The 18,109-nt window shown below is 42.6% G+C and overlaps 1 protein-coding gene and 1 long non-coding RNA gene across 2 annotated transcripts; one reads left to right on the forward strand and one right to left on the reverse strand.

Annotated features, from left to right (window-relative positions):
- Positions 1 to 1,663: 1,663 nt before the first annotated feature.
- On the forward strand, positions 1,664 to 5,739 carry LOC140586451 (uncharacterized). The gene is made up of 5 exons (XR_011988246.1): positions 1,664 to 2,828; positions 4,821 to 4,834; positions 5,021 to 5,115; positions 5,315 to 5,442; positions 5,661 to 5,739. It is a non-coding gene; the product is annotated as an uncharacterized lncRNA (long non-coding RNA).
- A 10,738-nt stretch (positions 5,740 to 16,477) lies between these two features.
- LOC140586446 (uncharacterized) lies at positions 16,478 to 17,598 on the reverse strand. Its single transcript, XM_072708294.1, has 2 exons — positions 16,744 to 17,598; positions 16,478 to 16,492 (listed from the first exon to the last, which is right to left on the reverse strand). The coding sequence occupies exons 1-2, from the start codon at positions 17,596 to 17,598 to the stop codon at positions 16,478 to 16,480; spliced, it is 870 nt and encodes a 289-aa protein (XP_072564395.1).
- Between the last annotated feature and the right edge of the window lie 511 nt (positions 17,599 to 18,109).

Raw genomic sequence — 18,109 nt, forward strand, 5'->3', positions numbered from 1 at the left:
CGGGTCTGGGTTCGGCCCCGCTATCTCCCCGTAGCAAACCCTCAATACCCTCCCGGGGAAGGAACATTCACACAGGTCCGCAATCTAATAAGACACCACGCGGAAAGGGAATTCCACCGCCGCTACGTCACTATGGGGATGCCGCTATTCACCTCTATCAAACACCCCAGACTCAGCAGCTACTGTATCATGCACTCCTAACTACCCCCCGTCCTAACAATTGTAGGAGTACGCCGTCTCCACCGGGTCCGTGGATGAGAAGATTATTCACAGCTGACACGGGGGAGAGGTAGGGGCTGCTGATGTTCTCTGTCGCCCCCCCTATCTGTTCCGATTAGGTAACCTTGCCTTGTCGGCGCGCCAGTCAGTTCTCGTTTCAGTTAACTGCATTTTTTTAGAATGAACCCCCCCTTTTCATCATGCCCTGCTTTAAGCTATATTCTCTTTTTCCTCTATTCATTGTATGTTCTTTATAATTCTATTGAATCCCACACTATCCTCCCCCTACCACACCGTAACCTGTCCCTGCAGCCCTAAACGGCATACGAGCGGCACCTCCCTCCCAGAACCAACGAGTGCTGTGCCTAACAAGCAATCTTTCTCGCGCGACCCTCCTCCTCCTCCTCCTCCTCCTCCTCTTCTTCTTCTTCTTCTCCTCCTCCTCTTCTTCTTCTTCTTCTCCTCCTCCTCTTCTTCTTCTCCTTCTTCTTCTCCTTCTTCTTCTTCTCTTCTTCTTCTTCTTCTTCTTCTTCTTCTCCTCCTCCTCCTCCTCCTCCTCCTCCTCTTCTTCTTCTTCTTCTTCTTCTGCTTGCTGTTTTATGGCGGCTGGCAAACAACTTTGTGGTGCATTACCGCCACCAACCGGTAGGGAGTGTGAATCAGACAGTCAAACTCAAAAAAAAATAAAAAATAAATCTTAAATTCTTTTATCCAACCCAGTTACCCTTAAATACTGAAAAATATACTTAAACCACACATCGGCAGGGCTTTTCCGTAATAAATCCACAAGTGAGTACTGCACTTTTTCCCGTTCAAGACTCCGTATTAATTCCGTCCTTTCGGTATGGTACCTCCTACAATGAATCATTACATGTTCCACTGTTTCACTGTCCCCACAGAATTCACTCTCTCCTCCTCGCCCTGTATTCTCCCTCTTTTAATCCCACATCCCTAACAACCCAGGTGTAGCCACTTAATTAACCTTCCACACCAATCCCTCCCCCCTCCACACACACACACACACACAAACATCATTACACTATTATCTACAGCTGCCAAATTCTTCTCCTACTAAATACATAACACACAACCGATAAAATAAGGCATTTCAATTAGAAAAGAAGAGCTAAAAAAATTACTGTCTCAAATGGAGTTAAAAGCGAGCTCCATTGCGCAGCATTAGGCGGCTAGCAATTAGCTCCCCAAATTATACAGAAAACTATCTCAAACAACCATAAAACTCTACCATATCAGTGTAAATACAGCTGTAAGGCATCAAAGAAATAAGGATGAAGCACAAATAGTAATACTCACTTCCAATGGACGCACACTGTTTAAGATATTAATTGAACCGATACCTCCCCGAAACACGTTATGCTCAGAACATGCATTATTACACTCTGGTGTACAAAAACTACATGCAAACACATTAATGAAAGGAAAATAAAGGGCTGAGAACTAGTAGATTAAGTCTTTTTTACACATGTAAATGTGAGTGCAGATTTGTCTCAAATTGAAAATCTCACGCCAGCCAGCTGACCAAGGATGATAGATGGCAACCCTGTTGTCTTATTTACCACAAAAACTGTATTTAATGTGGCACTCAGGCGTAATTCCATAGGTCAATAAAATCCTATGTTTGTAACCCTTGTATATTTAAAAAATAATCTAGTAATGATGCAGTAAAAGCAGAAGTAACCAAGCAATATTTTGCTCTAGTAAAAGTGGCCTTTATACTTAAGTAAAAGTAATTGTTTGTGAATAGATTTAAAGTATTAAAGTAATTGAACTTGTAGTTCTTGATGCTACTATGTAACACAGCACTAAGCATGTCCACTTCAGAAATAACCTATAGAATTTACTCAAATAAAACCGGACTCTCACGTCTCATGCATTAATTGACCGTGAGACACATGAATTACAACCAGCCCTTACGCCATATACTTTGTATTCCACACGCTGAGGCGTAAGGGAAAACGCCCTCCAACGTGTCCCCTTGTATAGAATTATTGGACGATGCGCAGGCATGCGGACTTCAGGAGTGGAGTTCATAACCGTCCTGAGTTATACAGAGTCAATAACCACCTACCAGCAAATCATTTGTTGTTTCCAGGTAAATTACAAAATAAGGTACGTGTGCATTACTACATGGATGCGCATACAGATGGAGTGCAGAAAAGATTAAAGTGTAAGAGCAAGATCCGATGAATGCGGTAGGCAGGGCTCTCAAGTCTCATGCATTAACCGTGAGACATATGTTTTGCCCCTGATGTAATCTCGCTTCAAAGTTTTGATGAAATTTGGGAGCCTTGAATCAAATAAGGTTACGATTTACAGTCACTTTTTGGAGTAAACTTAAACTGTTTTTTGAGTGAAATATACCCAATTTAAGGGAAATAAATATTTTAAATATGCATGGATGTGTAAAATATGGTTCACTTGTATGGTAAAAGAATTTTATACTGTCTTGTTTTTTTCTGTATACTACATTTACCAGCATGTTGTATAGCGAGTACGTGTTTTTTAGATGGACCAATTACAACGGAGAAATCCACTTTGTCCGCGAAATCGCGGCGGGAATGCGTCAGTCGGAAGCTGTAGTTGGACAGGTAAGAAAAATCCAGTCTGTCGGCAAAGACTTTCCTTATTTTGTTTGGTATTGTGATCGTGGTTTGCCGTTGGAGTTGCGTATAGCTGGCAAGTTACAAATTACCAGGAGGGCAATGCTAGCTGACCAGCAGGAGCCAGCGCCTTTTGAACCAAGACTCGGTGAAGAAATTAAGGGAAACTCATGGTCCGAGGATAGACTCACCAGAGACACTTGACCTGAGACGGGGAAATGACACACACGCGATGACGGAGCAAAGTGGTCGGCCGTAACCGACCTCGCCATAGGTTGTTCCGAAGCTACTATCGGTGGAGGTAGCGGCAGGACACCCGCTCCAGACTCCGGGACTGAGAGAATCCATTTGAGTAACGTACGCCTATACTGATACGCACACACACATAGCTATGGCATTGATAGATCTGGGTTTTAAAGTGGAAGCACTGTAATATCTGCTGGATTAAACTCCAGGAACTGAACATTCCTATGCACCGGCGGACGGCCTCCGACGACAAGGGCTTAATTTTCGTGTGTTTACATTTAATATATATATATATATATATATATATTCACATCTATCTGGAGGATTAAGGGTCATGTCCACCACGGGGCAGTGCGAGCAAACCATCTTGGTCGGCTCCTTCATTTCCAGTCTCACGTTGTATGAGGTTGTGGTATGAAGTGTTGTATAATACTGCTGCCGCATTTCCTGTTCTTCACCGCCCCACATTGTACTTACTGTAGCTCTGCCACACATCACTTTACTACCCCATGTTGAATGTTGCGTTGTATGTTAGATATCGCGTAGTAGTTTGTAATTAGGCGGCAGGATATTGGAAAAAACCCATTTCTGTAGTAAGCTTTGCAGTATCTATAAAGAAAAAAAATGTTAAATCAATTTCTCACAAATGTCTTGAGTGCTTTAAACAATAAGGAGGAAAACATTAGTGCATGCAGAGCTGTTGCAAAAGTAGAGGCTGTAAACTTGGTTTACATAGTTTAACTAATGTTAAACATATGCTAGATAATTATGAGGAGCGGTCATTAAAATTGCACAGCTTGTTTATATTTTCATAGGAAACACAATATAATGTTCTGGTGAAACGTAAACCGCACAATCTGCGAATTTTATCACCAAGACATAGATATACTGGAATCATATTGAAAAATAACATTGATTATGAAAGTAGGCAAGTGAGAATTTAAAGCTAGGATTTCATTGTACTTTGTACACATGACACTGCTTTCTTAGAACTTTAAACTGCCATTTAATTTTGAAGACTGTGTACACAGAGGGACACAATTAATAATCCTCAGAATATTTTCTGTCTTGCCTCTGAAAACATTGCCCTGTAAAGATGTGCTCCAACTTACAGGCATATTTGGGGGCTGGTGGCAGGATCAGTACTCCGGTCACTGGAAAAGAACTCGCTCTCCATTCGGACTACTGTGGTGCTGAGGTATCACTCACTGCACGGCTGCACTCAGGTTCTCACCCCTGAGGTGGTTCATCGTGTGGTGGGTGCAGCAATGCGCTGTAATCAGCCCACACCCCCTTACCTACCTACCTCTGAAAACATACTGTTCTTCTAGCCACTCATTCTGAGAACATCAGACGCTACTTTAATACAAAAGGTGACCATACTGCCACCCCAATTTTTGTTAGTACTACAGCTTGCGCACATGTTAATTCCTCACATAGGTGCTCAAGCGATGCATGGAATCAATGATGAAAATGCGTGATGGCCACGATGTGTCAAGTATAAATTTGCCCTTATACTACGTGGTATACAAGTAACGGCAGGTTGTTTGGATTTGTTGTCACAATTGGGAATGAGTTAAACTTCGCCTTGTAGATGTAACCATAAAGTTATTGCTTACATGTGGGTCTCATTGCAGAAGTGCTGCTGGTGATCACAGAATTGCACTTATCTTTTGTTTGTTCTCTTTGCCTTTCCATGATCTAAATGTGCCTGTTGGGAAAACCTTCCATTAGTTTCTTCCATCACGGTAAGAAAGTCACAAATTTTTTTATTTTTTATTTTTTGTTATTGTAGGTATAATTTTATGACTACTGTTTAGTAATCTCATACTAATATGTTGTAAGCATCCTCTGGAATTTCTTTACTGGTACTTTCACCCTGCTTGCTACATGTTAGATCAGCTGTGAGTTAGTGTTTTATTGTTTGATTTCAGCACTTCTGGGGACCAGTAATTAACTGGGGGTCTGCCCATAGTGGCCGTGAGCGATTTGAGAAAGAACCCTGACATCAGTGGGCGAATGACCTTCGGTAAGAGGCAGAGGGCTCACCTTCCGTCTGTGTGAGCGTCCACGGGGTCAACTGGGACTCCAGAGGGACTTTTTAAAGGAGGTTTTAAGCCTGTTGCTGTGAGCTGTTCGAGTGTCACCTCCCTAGTCTTGCTGTTATTGCGGTGACTTCCTCTCCTTCTTTCCGGCCTCTGACCCCTGCCTGACCTCTGTCTCCCCAGCATTTAACTGCTACTCCGTCGTTTTTACGAGGTTCACATACTGAGTTCAGCCGAGGAACTGGCAACTCTTGCCATGCCGCTAATGCGACGCCGGGGACAATTCAGGGTGCCCGGCTCATGCGACACAAGTAAGCCCCCACCAGGCTCCCTCAGGTATATTTTAATCATCACCCCTCATCTGTTGATTAATGCCACATTACTGCTTGACATAGCATTTGCAGCCAGCAGCCAGGCAATCATTCAGCCAGCTTTTCTCCCAGTCAGATCCTTCCTTAACAGTGTCACACAGGTACCTTTTATAGGTTTGTGTTCTTCATGAATGTTTTTTTTTTTTTTCCCATTTCAGAAAGGAGCAGAAAAATACAAAATGAGCCTGTGAAATGCGTGCTCTCAATAGGATCTCCCCTCCTCCTGTCCTTCCAAATAAATATATATATACTTATATATATGTGTGTTCATGTCTTTCATTCTTCTTTTTATGAATCCACGCGTTACTAAGGCCAATTCATTGCCCATGCAAAGTGCGAGGGGAAAACATACAAGAAATTTACAATCGAGAGGAGGCCATTCGGGCCATCAAGCTCGTTTGGGGAGAACTTAAATAGTAGCTCAGAGTTGTTAAAATCTTATCTAGCTCTGATTTAAAGGAAGCCAGGGTTTTAGCTTGTGATACACTAGCAGGAAGACTGGTCCTCAGTCTCTGCAGAGCTACAGTACAGGTCAAGGTCTTTACCTCAGTCTAGCAGGTCTAGAGAGATTCTTACTTTAGGTATTTATTGCTGTCTGCTGCATTTTTCAGTCAATGCAAAAAGCAGAAGATCACAAAAGAATGGATCAGTGAGGAGTGAGTTTATCCATTTTCTGAAACTGCCTGCCCTATTTTGGGTAGTGAGGGTTTCAGAACCTATCCTGAAGGCTATGGGCGCATAAGGCAGGGAGCAGCCTAGGATGGGGCACCAGCCCATTGCAGGGCACACTCACACATGCACACCTATGGGAAATTTGGTAAAGCCAATTAACCTCAGCATGTTTTTGGACTGTGGGGAGACACCAGAGTACCTAGAGGAAACCCAATGATGACAGGGGAAGAACATGCAAGCTCCACACACATTAGAGTTGCAGCAGAGACTTGAACCTGTGTCCCAAAGGTATGAGGTAACAGTGCTAACCACTGCACCACCATGGCACCCCGAAGAATAGGTTCTGACCCAAATATCACTTCTTTTACTGATTGCTGTTGGTTATTGTGTCTTACACCATTTCCTCCGGTCTTATCACTGCTCTGGCATGTCAAGTCTACCTCTTAAATTATTGTTATCTTTGTAGCTGATGGTTTAGATCAGCGGTCACTAACAGGCGGACCGCGGACCGGTTCCGGACCCAGAAGCTGTCCCATATGGACCCGGACCGACAGCCAAAACATTAAGTTATTATTTAAAACCTGACGGGGTGCTTTTATTTTAACCGGCGCAGCGTTTGTAGTCTTTTCAGTTAGTGGTTTAGTAGTTGAACCGCCGTTTCCCACGCCAATGAACGTCAAACGCCTTTGACCGCCAAGCAAGACGTTTATAGTTCGGCGTATGCAGCCCTTTGTCTGCGCTAATGTGCCATTCGTGTTAATAGCAGCAGCAAAGCTAACACCCGTAACCAAAAAGCGTAATGTTCCTAACAGCGGGGCTGCACTCTCCTGAAATCGTAAAGCTGAAAAGTTTTCAAATACAATATGTATTATGTAACACGTTTGATAAATAGACGTAGTTTATTGTTGATTTCATGTTTGTTGAAGTTTCTGCTTTTTAACATATGTATAAAGTAATGTTATCAATAATAACTCATATTTATTTCTGAAGGCTGTTGGAGCTGGGGGGACTGAGAGGGCAGGAATAACACCAGACTGCTGGACCAGACCAGGCTGTTTGTAAATGTATAGGCTTATTACTTTTACTAGTATACTGTACTTCTTCTAGGATAATTCCTGGGAGTTATCAAAACCAAAATCTTTTGGATTGGGATAAGGATAATGAGATCTTCTGTTCGAGTGTCACCTCGACAAAGTGACAAAGTGATTCTCATTTTGTTGCATGTCCAGACCATGACCGTGTGTTACATACATGTTAGTAAACTCCCCTAGTGAATCTTGCACTCTTAACATTGCTTCTGGTGGCGACTATTCATATTGACGCGATAGCGGACCATAATGGTCATAGAAGTGTTATGAAGGCAGTACCCCCCAATTATGGAGGGTACCTGCTACTCTCTGGTGTTCATGAGGTTCGCATATCAAGTGCAGCCAAGGAACTGCCTCCTCTTGGCATGCCGCTAATGCGACGCCGGGGACAATTCAGGGTGCCCGGCTCATGCGACACAAGTAAGCCCCCACCAGGCTCCCTCAGGTATATTTTAATCATCACCCCTCATGTGTTGATTAATGCCACATTACTGCTTGACATAGCATTTGCAGTTGGCAGCCAGGCAATCATTCAGCCAGCTTTTCTCCCAGTCAGATCCTTCCTTAACAGTGTCTCAAAGGTACCTTTTATAGGTTTGTGTTCTTCATAAATGCTTTTTTTCTTCCATTTCAGAATGGAGCAGAATAATGTCCCCTCCCCTGTCTATGGAAAAAAATAATATATATATATATATATATACATACTTATATATGTGTGTGTTCATGTCTTTCATTCTTCTTATTATGAATCCACACGTTACCAAGGCCAATTTACTGCCCATGCAAAGGGCCAGGGGAAAACATATAACAGGGTTTCCGCACGGTAGTAAAAGGTAGCAAATGAAATCAGACAAAATTAAGGCCCTTGAAAGGTATTAAAAGGTAGTAAATTTACTACCAAGTCAAATTCTATTTTTCATCATCCACCTCAATATATTATGAGTTTCAAATCTGTCTACGTGTTTTAACTTCATCTAATTAAAAATATATAATATACGTGCGAACAGGACCTGAGTCGGAATTAATAGCCTACCAGAGTGACGCTGACGCCATTTCTCCGCCTTTTACCTCAGTTGCGCCAGGTTGATCTAACGTGTTGGTATCAGGAGAGCCTCTGAAATTAGCTAGTAGCCACTTCGCGGTGAAATGGGGAAATGTAAGTTTTCTAAAAGTTGGCTTGATAACCCGTCATTTATTAAAGACTGGCTTAAGCCGGTCATGGGGAATGACCGGAAAGCATTCTGCAGTATATGCAAAAAAAACTCTAAATCTAACCTGCAACGGCGTTTCCGCGTCCAAATCTCATCGAGAATCCACCAGTCATCAGCAGCGGATTCGCGTGTGCGAGGAGCAGTTCCCTATTTCGTTGTTCGGTGATATTTCACGGACCGGTGGCTTGTACTACAAAGGGGATTTAACCAAATAAGATTTAATTGGGATTTCATTTGCGAATGCGGGGTTGACAAAATCAGGTTGTCTCAATCGGTGCTAATCAGTACTACGACGCCAGTTAAGAAGTTGATTTGTTACATTGGTGTTCTGCATTGGAGTTTGTGCGCGTTCACATAAATGGAGCACGTTCGGAAGCGCAAGTCTCCGTTTGACTCATGGCGCGATCTCCATGTTTCACGGAGGAAGACTGCATGCTAATTATGCAGGATTACGAGGAGCTTATATCAACACTGCAAAGAAAGTCTGATACCACTGCAGGCAGGCTTGTTGGCAACGTATTGCTGACCGAGTAAATCCATAAGTACATCTTCATGGTCATAAAACGTGGTATAAAATATCTTGACCGAGTATTAGACTATATGAAGTGTTTTCTGAAAATAATTGAAGTACAGTTAATAAATACAGAGGCTCACAGATGCGACACAATTCAGAAGTCACCTATTATTCATGTAAGGAATCCACTTGCAGAGTCTCCGCAGTTTCAGCAAAATGGTGGTTTATTGAACAGTAAAAATAATATAATGTAATACAGTGTAGACATACACTGGGTACGGAAAGGCAGCTCAAATACAAATTAAGGGCAGTTCTTCACCCCCCTTTATACCCCAAAAAGACCCTCCCCGCCAAGGTGCTGTGTGTAGATGTTGTGAGTGAATTTACATATAAAGAGTGACCCCCTGGAGTGTGAGGATCCTGAGACAGGGACGGGACAGGACAGGACGGGGATTTCCCGTGAGAGCAAATGGTAGCTCAGCCACTTCTCTGGCCTCTGTCAATTGAATTATCTTCCTTATCACCTTAGTGGTGCCAAATGGAACCCCTATTCTCTCCCAGACTTCCCCCATGTTCATAACCTGCTAACATTGTCTGTATTCAAATGATCAACCAAGAACATTGGGGCATCTTTACTGCTTTTCCTTACATAATCCCCCCTTAAACCTTGAGCCTCAGTGCAAGAGCAGTGAAAGGTTTACCCAGAGCACAGTACCAGCATCACACTGATCAGTGGTCAACACACAAGGGTCGGATAGGGGAGGTCGTAGCGGTGTGGTTGTCCGTCTCCATAACCTACACCCTACTTTGTGTCATGCACACTTTCCTCTCCACATATCCAAGGTCCCTTTTCCGCTGTTCCCTTAGGAATCTGAGATAGACCATCAAGGCCACACCCAGCAGCAGTACCACGACACATGCAGTGATAACTGCTTTGAACTGTACATCCCAGTACATGTCCTGGTAGTTCTCCTTCAGCGTCGACATTCCACTGATATAGTTACTGACCTGCTCTGTCAGTTCCTTCTCACGCTCATGCATTTTAAGCAGCTGAACCTTCAGTTGCTGCTCAACCTCTTGCAGGTCTTGAATCCTGTTTGTTTCAGGCAAAGGTTCAGGCTGGAGGAATTCTGCATAAGGGTCGTCTAAGTAAAGGTCAATCCTATTCTTGGTATAGTACAATTTTCTGCCTCCAATGTTCATTGGGTAGATCACCTGAATACATGGTGCCATTCCTACCAATATTGCAACCCTCAAAACTTTCTATGCTAACATTGTTATTCCATCCTGTACTGTCATCCCATGCTCCCATGTTACATAGATTACTTATGTCAAATTATTATTTTTTTTACACAAAGATCTCTACAAGCTATGTATACCTCCCAAATCCCCAAGAATACTCTCCCTCTGAATCACAATTCCCAACAAAATCAGCTTATAGCATCAATCAATTATGTGTGTAAGTTCTTCAGATCCTATTGCATAATAATATGGCTGTATGTGGTGGTAACAGGGATTATACAAATATCTAGAATATACCACATTCTAAGACAAACATTTACTTTTGATCGATTCTCAACCCAAGCTTACAGTCACACTTGTAGTTTCCCATATGTGTTAATGCAAATTTGGTTGACATGCGAGGTGGTTTTCTTCCTCGCATGAGGTCTGCAGAGTCCTTGCATTGTCCCGAGGAAGTTATCCCACTTATGGCACCAATGTGGCTGGTTACATCGTTGTTCCTGCGCTGGACATATGCTTTTCCTTTGCTGTGTACGATGCATCTGCCCCCCTTGATCATTTCTTCTGTTGTGCCATGGTTTTCAGTGAGACTTGGAGTATGTAACCTGAAAGACATCAAGTGCAGCATTCATTCTTATGTCAGGTTAACATCTTACATTCTGAATCAGTCTGTATTGGTCACCATGGAACCACTTCATTACTGGTCCATTCCTCTCTTTGATTCTAAGCTTAAGATTGCCCTCCCCACAGGTGTCCACGGTTTCATGTAGCCCTGTCCAATTTGCATCCCAAAGCCCTTTCTGGAGGCAATTTTTGACCAATACTTGTTCCCCTTTTGTAAATTTGGCAATGTTGTGTTTTACAACATCATCCCATTGTCTTTTGTTCCCCTGGTAGGTATTTCCTATGGTATGATTTTCAGACAGAAAATCAACTTCTAGAATTCTCTGGACATTTTTTGAGAACATGTCATGTTCTGCCCAATCTTGGATGAGTTGTGAAGTGCTTTGCTGTGTTTCAGTGACTGCAGGGCCCGTGTCTGCTACCCACTTGTCACAGTAGCCCCTAAGTGTAATTTCAACACTGGGTCTGGCAAATTCATCTGATTTCACATCATCCAATTTTTTAACAGAGGCCAGGTACCCCTGTGACTTCAAATAAGCATTCCCCTTGCATTTGATACATGAATCAGTCTGAATAGCACGCTGATGTGCTACCACTTCTTTGATTTCATGTAATAATTTGTTCATATCTTCATAAGTCATTGCTGGTACTGATGGGGTTGGTTCTTTCTTCCATCTAGATTCCCCATCTCTCTGTACCCTTGGCCTGTGTCCTGCTGCACCTCCACCCTTTGACCAACAATCCTTCTTAAAATGACCTATCTTACCACAATTGTGACAAGCATCTTTCCTAGCAGATTTAAGCCTATCTTCCTTAGTGGCTACTGCTGAAACCTTTTTCACCTTTCTTAAGGGACTTCGGCTCGTCTCGTTCCAGCTACCGAGGAGATTGCAGATGTAGGCAAAGGTCAAATTACCTTCTTTTTGTTTCAAATTCAACATTAGTCTTGCAGCATCATTTATTATTGGATCATATTGCTGCATGACCAATGCTAGGAATGCTGGGTCATTCCTCTGTGGGTTTGGAATTCCAGAATTCCTAGTATAACACTTAAATAAGCGATTCACATAGGCCACAGGATTTTCCCCTCTCTCTGGCTTAGTCTCCAGAATTCTCCCCCAGTTTGGCTGTGGACTGCCAATCATGGCTAATAATGCTGCCTCTCTCTGCTGTGCATTTGCCCATTCACCATTAACAGCCATCTTGAAATTGTCAGGGAGCAATTCTACTAGATCTGCAGGTATGGTTAACTGAACTATTCGACAGCAATCTTGGTCATCTAGACCATTTGCTCTGGCTTGTCTCTGCAACTCAGCTAAGTAGGAATGAGGATCAGACACGCCATCCCATTTACCCACATTAGCACAAAAATCTCCCAGTTCAGACACAGCCAGTGGAATATGCTCACAAACCTCCTCATATTCATACTGTGCAGTGGCAGGCTGCCCGTCAACCTCGGCAGCTGCCCTTCTGCGCGTCCTGCGCTCTCTTACACGAAATGGTGCAACTTTAACTGGGCTCACATTAGCCCCCTCATCTGAAGTGTCACTATCACTGTCAGAATCCGCCGGCAGACTAATGCCCAAAGCTGCAACATGTCCCTTAACCTGTTCTAATTTGCTCTTTAGACCAGTATCCTCATCCCCAGCACGCTTTTTATGCACTTCTGGGTTTTTAATGCTTCTGGATAGGGGTGCACCGATTGCAGTTTTCTGGCCGATCAACGATCACCGATCCTTAGGCAACCTTACCTGCCGATCTTGATTTTTTTTTGCCGATCTTGTTTCTTTCATAACTAAAAGACAGTTACTTCAATGTTTCCATTTTTATTGAGTAAATTGATATGAATACTCACAAAACATGAGGTAGTGTCCTCAAATATAAATGAACATATAAATGAGCATTGCTGTTTGAACTACAAAATCATATTTTTTCTTCCAGACTTTAATTTCTCTAATTTTGTAAAAAAAAAATATATATATAGCTGTTATGACACACTTGTCCAAAAAATAGGGAGGGAGGCAGCCTGCACTGCACCTCTCTCGGGAATGGGAGAAAAGGCTGATTTAACCCTCTGGGGCCTAGGGGTAGGAAACACACTTTCACTGACTGGGGCATGATCACACATTTCATCACACTTAATTCATGGCAAATAAATTATTTCTTATATATTTGTTTTGCCATTACACTCATCTTTATTTTAATATATATTGTAAATATGTCAGATTTTTGTTAAGTTTGAAATTTGACATCAAAGTATAGACATTGCAAAATGCAGTTTGGAACACTTGCAGAAACATTATAAAAGTACATAGTAAGCAATGCTGGCAGTTTGTTTTGATCCCAGATATCTGATCACCAAAGTCTTGGCTACATGAAGATGACTAAATGGTGTAGATGCAACATTAATTTGGATAAATAAATAAGAAAAACCTAACTCATGTAACTATTTCTGGCTCCTTTCATTGAATATGTAGCAACTTTCATGTGTATGAATGAGCCATTGTCACCTGGCCACGTCCCCAACCCCCTTTTATGGCGCTGAAGGGGATGTATCTGGATCGCGTTTCACCGTTGCGCTGTTAATCAAATTACCATGCGAATGCGATTTGAATACGCGCTAATGCGGCTATTTAGAATGTGAATAGCGATCTTCGGGTGAGAGCGGTACTACACGCCCCCGATGCAGGTAAAACAGTAAGATGACATGGTTTACTTTTTTGCCGATTTAACCTAATTAAAAAAACTTTAATACTTCCGACAATGGACGTTTTGAAAAGAAGACAGATTACGGATTTAGCCAGCGTTTTTTTCATGATTATACATTAAGATTTCAGCGAGATATTTATAAACTGAAATAGACGCGAAAAGTACGCGATGTCGTCGACGACATACTCGACCCCAAAGAGTTAAAAGCATATAACTAAGATCGGTGGATCTCATGGGAATATGGTCGATTTCTGATCCCCTCAAATTAACGTGATCGAGGCCGATCGATCGGTGCGCCGATCGATCGGTGCACCCCTACTTCTGGACCAAAGTGCCTCATAAGCATTCTGACACTTCTCCAGTTCCTTTTGCAGGAATGCATTAGCTTTCTTAGCTGCTTCCAGGCCCTGCCTAAGAGAAGCTACCAGTTGCCTCAGTTCAATGCTGTTTTCTGCAGCTAGCCGACGCTCTGCTCGACTAGCAGAGTTCTCCTGTTCGAGACTCTCTATTCTATTCCTTAATTCACCGATTGTACTCCTATGCTGAGTACACTCAGACTGCGAACTTGCCAGTCTGCCGTTAATTTCTTGCTGTCCTACCAGCAAGGCCTGTAACACGTTAGCATGTTTCTGCTTTTTCTTGGAACATTTTATGTTCCTTTCCCTGCATGCCTCCTCTAGCCACTCTAATAATAATAATAATAATAATAATACATTTTATTTCACGGCGCCTTTCAAGAACCCAAGGTCACCTTACAAACATAAGAAATAAAAACAAAAACAATAAATTACAATAAATACAATAAGATAAAAAAGGAAAAGCTATAGACATAATTGACTGCAAGTAAATACTGTAATTAAAGTAAGTAGACCATTTTGAACATATGTGTTTTGAGCTGTGACTGAAATGAGGAAAGGGAATCAGTGTTCCTTAGTGCTGGGGGAAGTGAATTCCAGAGGCGAGGGGCAGAGCAACTGGAAGCTCTTTGCCCCATAGTAGTAAGACGGGCAGAGGGAACAATGAGATGAATGGCAGACGATGACCTGAGAGAACGGGAAGGAGTGGCAATATGTAATAGATCACACAGATAGGGAGGGGCGAGGTTATGGATGCACTTAAAAGCAAAGAGTAGGATTTTAAAGTTTATCCTAGCATCTATGGGCAACCAGTGCAGTTGTTGGAGAACTGGTGTGATATGATCTCTTAACGGAGTCTGAGTTATGACCCGAGCCGCAGAGTTCTGTAAAATTTGAAGTTTATGAAGAGATTTGTTGGAAAGGCCAAATAGGAGGGAGTTACAATAATCGATGCGGGAAGTGATGAGACTATGCACAAGGATTGCAGCAGCATGGGAAGTAAGGAAGGGACGGAGTCGGTTAATGTTACGTAGGTGAAAGTATGCAGAACGGGTGATGTAATTAATGTGGGACTGAAAAGAGAGTGTACTGTCCAGTATGACACCCAGACTCTTTACCTGGTGGGAAGGATGGATAAGGGAGTTATCTATGTCAATAGGAAAACTATGGGATTTTGTTAAAGTAGAAGGTGTACCAATGAGCAAAACTTCAGTCTTATTACTGTTAAGTTTTAGAAAATTGGAGGAGAACCATAATCTAATCTCCATAAGGCAGTTAGAGAGGGAAATGGGGGGAAGCGATGAATTAGGTTTCGAAGAGATGTAGAGCTGGGTGTCATCTGCATAAAAATGAAAATCAATGTTATATTTCCTGAATAAATGGCCAAGAGGGAGCATGTATATGAGGAATAAAAGGGGCCCCAATACTGAACCCTGGGGTACACCTGCAGAAACAGGAAACAATCTTGAGGAGTGAGATTTAAATTGAACAAATTGAGTGCGGTCTGAGAAATATGAGGTGAACCAAGTGAGAGGAATATGACTAATGCCAATGGATGTTAGTCTGTTTAAGAGGATATCATGAGAAATAGTATCAAATGCAGAACTGAGATCCAGAAGAATGAGAATGGTGAGAAGGCCAGAGTCAGCTGCCATCAGAAGATCGTTAGTGACCTTTAACAAAGCAGTTTCAGTACTATGACCGGGGCGGAAGCCAGATTGAAATTTTTCATAAAGATTGTATTCATTGAGGTGAGATTGGAGCTGGGAGGCAACAATTTTCTCTAGGATTTTTGAAATGAAAGGGAGGTTCGATATAGGGCGGAGATTGTCAAAGTTATTGGGGTCTGCACCAGGCTTTTTGAGTATTGGGGTAACAGCAGCAGTTTTCAAGGATGAAGGAACAATTCCAGTGTTAAGGGAAGAGTGAATAATACTGGTTATAAGAGGAGCCAACGAGGGCAAACAGGCTTTAACTAACACTGTAGGGAGGGGGTCAAGCTGACAGGTGGATGGTTTAGATTTTTGAATGAGATTTGATACATCAGTTACAGAGGGAATGGTGAATCTTGAAAATAGCTGACAGCTAGACAGTGAAGTGAGTGGGGAGTTAGCTACAAAATTAGAAGCTCCTATAGAGTTAAGTTGTTGGTGGATATCAAAGATTTTAAGAGTAAAAAAGGACATGATATTGTTGCAAAAATCAGTTGAGTACATATGGGGGGGGAATGGATCAGGGGGTTTTGTAATTTTTTGAAAGAGAGAAAAGAGAGATCTGGAGTTCCCTTCTCTAGAACTGATTAAACCGGAATAGTATGTGGATTTGGCTGAAACTATGCTGTTCTTATAAAGCAAAATATGATCACTGTACATTTCTTTGTGTATGGTAAGACCGGTTTTCTTATACAGACGTTCCAGCTGCCGTCCTTTGGCTTTGAGAAGGCGCAGATTGGGACTAAACCATGGTGCTGTTTGAGAGAAAGAGACAGAACGGTGTTTGAGGGGAGCAAATGTATTAAGAAGATTATGGAGGTTGTCGTTATAGTGTGAAACAAGTTCTTCAGGGGTCGAGGAGCTGTGGATGGGTGAGAGTTCATCTATAGCAGATGAGAAACTATCCGGATTAATATTACTAATTTTCCTAAATGCAATGTCACGAGGAATACAGGTTTTTGAAGCAGACACATTAGCAGTAAAAGAAATAAACATGTGATCAGATTGAGGAAAAGTATTAGCTTTGCAATTTGTGGGGGTGACACCAGAACAACAGACCAAGTCCAAGATATGACCTTTAGAATGTGTAGAAAATTTGATGTGTTGTTGTACTCCAAAACTATCCAGACAGGAAGTAAAATCTCTGGAAAGAAGGTTGTTGTCATTGTCCATGTGTATATTAAAATCACCAACAATTATCATATTTGGAGTGAGTACAGAGAAGTGAGTGAGTAGAGCAGTAAAGTCATTTAAAAAGTCCTTATTTGGCTTAGGTGGCCGATAAACAGTGCATATGATGGTGGGAGAGGAACCAGGGAGCTGTATTGCTGTGTATTCAAATGAATGGAAGAGTTGTGCTGAGAGAGGGAGGACTTTCCACTGCTTCCGGTGAATTATCGCGAGACCACCACCCCTCCCTGAGTTGCGAGGTTGACAAACGTAAACAAACTCAGGTGGAGTGGAGTCATTAAGCGAAACAAAGTCATTAGGCTGTTGCCACGTTTCAGTCAGGCAAAGAAAGTCCAACTTACGGTCGGAGAGGAGATCCTGAATGAGCTGCCCCTTGCCAGTGAGAGAGCGGATGTTTAGTAGACCGAAGTTGACGCTGGAGGTGCCGTTTCTGATAGTGGGCTTGGCCGACCTAGCAGGGTGTGCTAGCGCGTTGTGGCTGACAGTCCGGTAGGTATTGCGTGGAGGACGTCGAGATCTGGACCAGATGGACTTTATGGAGTTAGTGTCATTGATGTTGAAGTTTCGCCGGGACCCTCGGTGGATGTACCTGCGACGGGGCTTGAGAGCGATGTCTGGATGGAGATGCAGAGACACGGGTGGAGGGACAGATAAGTAGAGGCGAAGCCTAAAAAGTTCGCTTGCGGAATACTGCAGCAGAGCTGTCGCCGGGTGGTGAACAATGGATAACAAAATCCCGGTGAGCACAGACCACACACACAGCCTGTAGATCCACATCTTCAACAGCGGAGCGCTGGAATATAGCCGACTTAAAGGCTTAAAGGTCCCGATGTGGTAAAATCCAAACAGACAGCAGCAGCGTGAGCATGAGACACCCGCAAATGTTATTAAAATATTAAAATATATCAAGGTACGATTACACTTTAGGTAATCGATTAGAAGTTTAACAAACTTAAAAAACAAAACTTAAAAACAAACTTAAAATAGTAAACCGCTGAGTAGCGGCAGCCAAGCGCGCCAGCGTTCACTCACGACCAAAATTAGACTCTCAAGGGGTCTAGCTTATCTATGAGAGGTCCATATGATCCCTCCTTGCAATGCTTTGCAACATATTCGATGGCCCACTCCATCATTGTAGGTTCTGAGTATAAATTTAAACTCTCACGGTATAAACTTACACAATTTACCTACAGTGGTGGTTTATCTCAAGGACACAGGGTTACAATGTGGGGAACCCTGCTGGTGCTTTCTTACCAAAGCCCAGTTCCTCTACAAACACACCTCCTGT

The sequence above is a fragment of the Paramormyrops kingsleyae genome, unplaced genomic scaffold (assembly GCF_048594095.1).
Source record: "Paramormyrops kingsleyae isolate MSU_618 unplaced genomic scaffold, PKINGS_0.4 ups63, whole genome shotgun sequence".
Lineage (NCBI taxonomy): Eukaryota > Metazoa > Chordata > Actinopteri > Osteoglossiformes > Mormyridae > Paramormyrops > Paramormyrops kingsleyae.

Bases quoted from the DNA above. Each gene is read 5' to 3' on its own strand.
- LOC140586446 (XM_072708294.1), bottom strand. From the start codon at position 17,598: ATGTGGATCTACAGGCTGTGTGTGTGGTCTGTGCTCACCGGGATTTTG.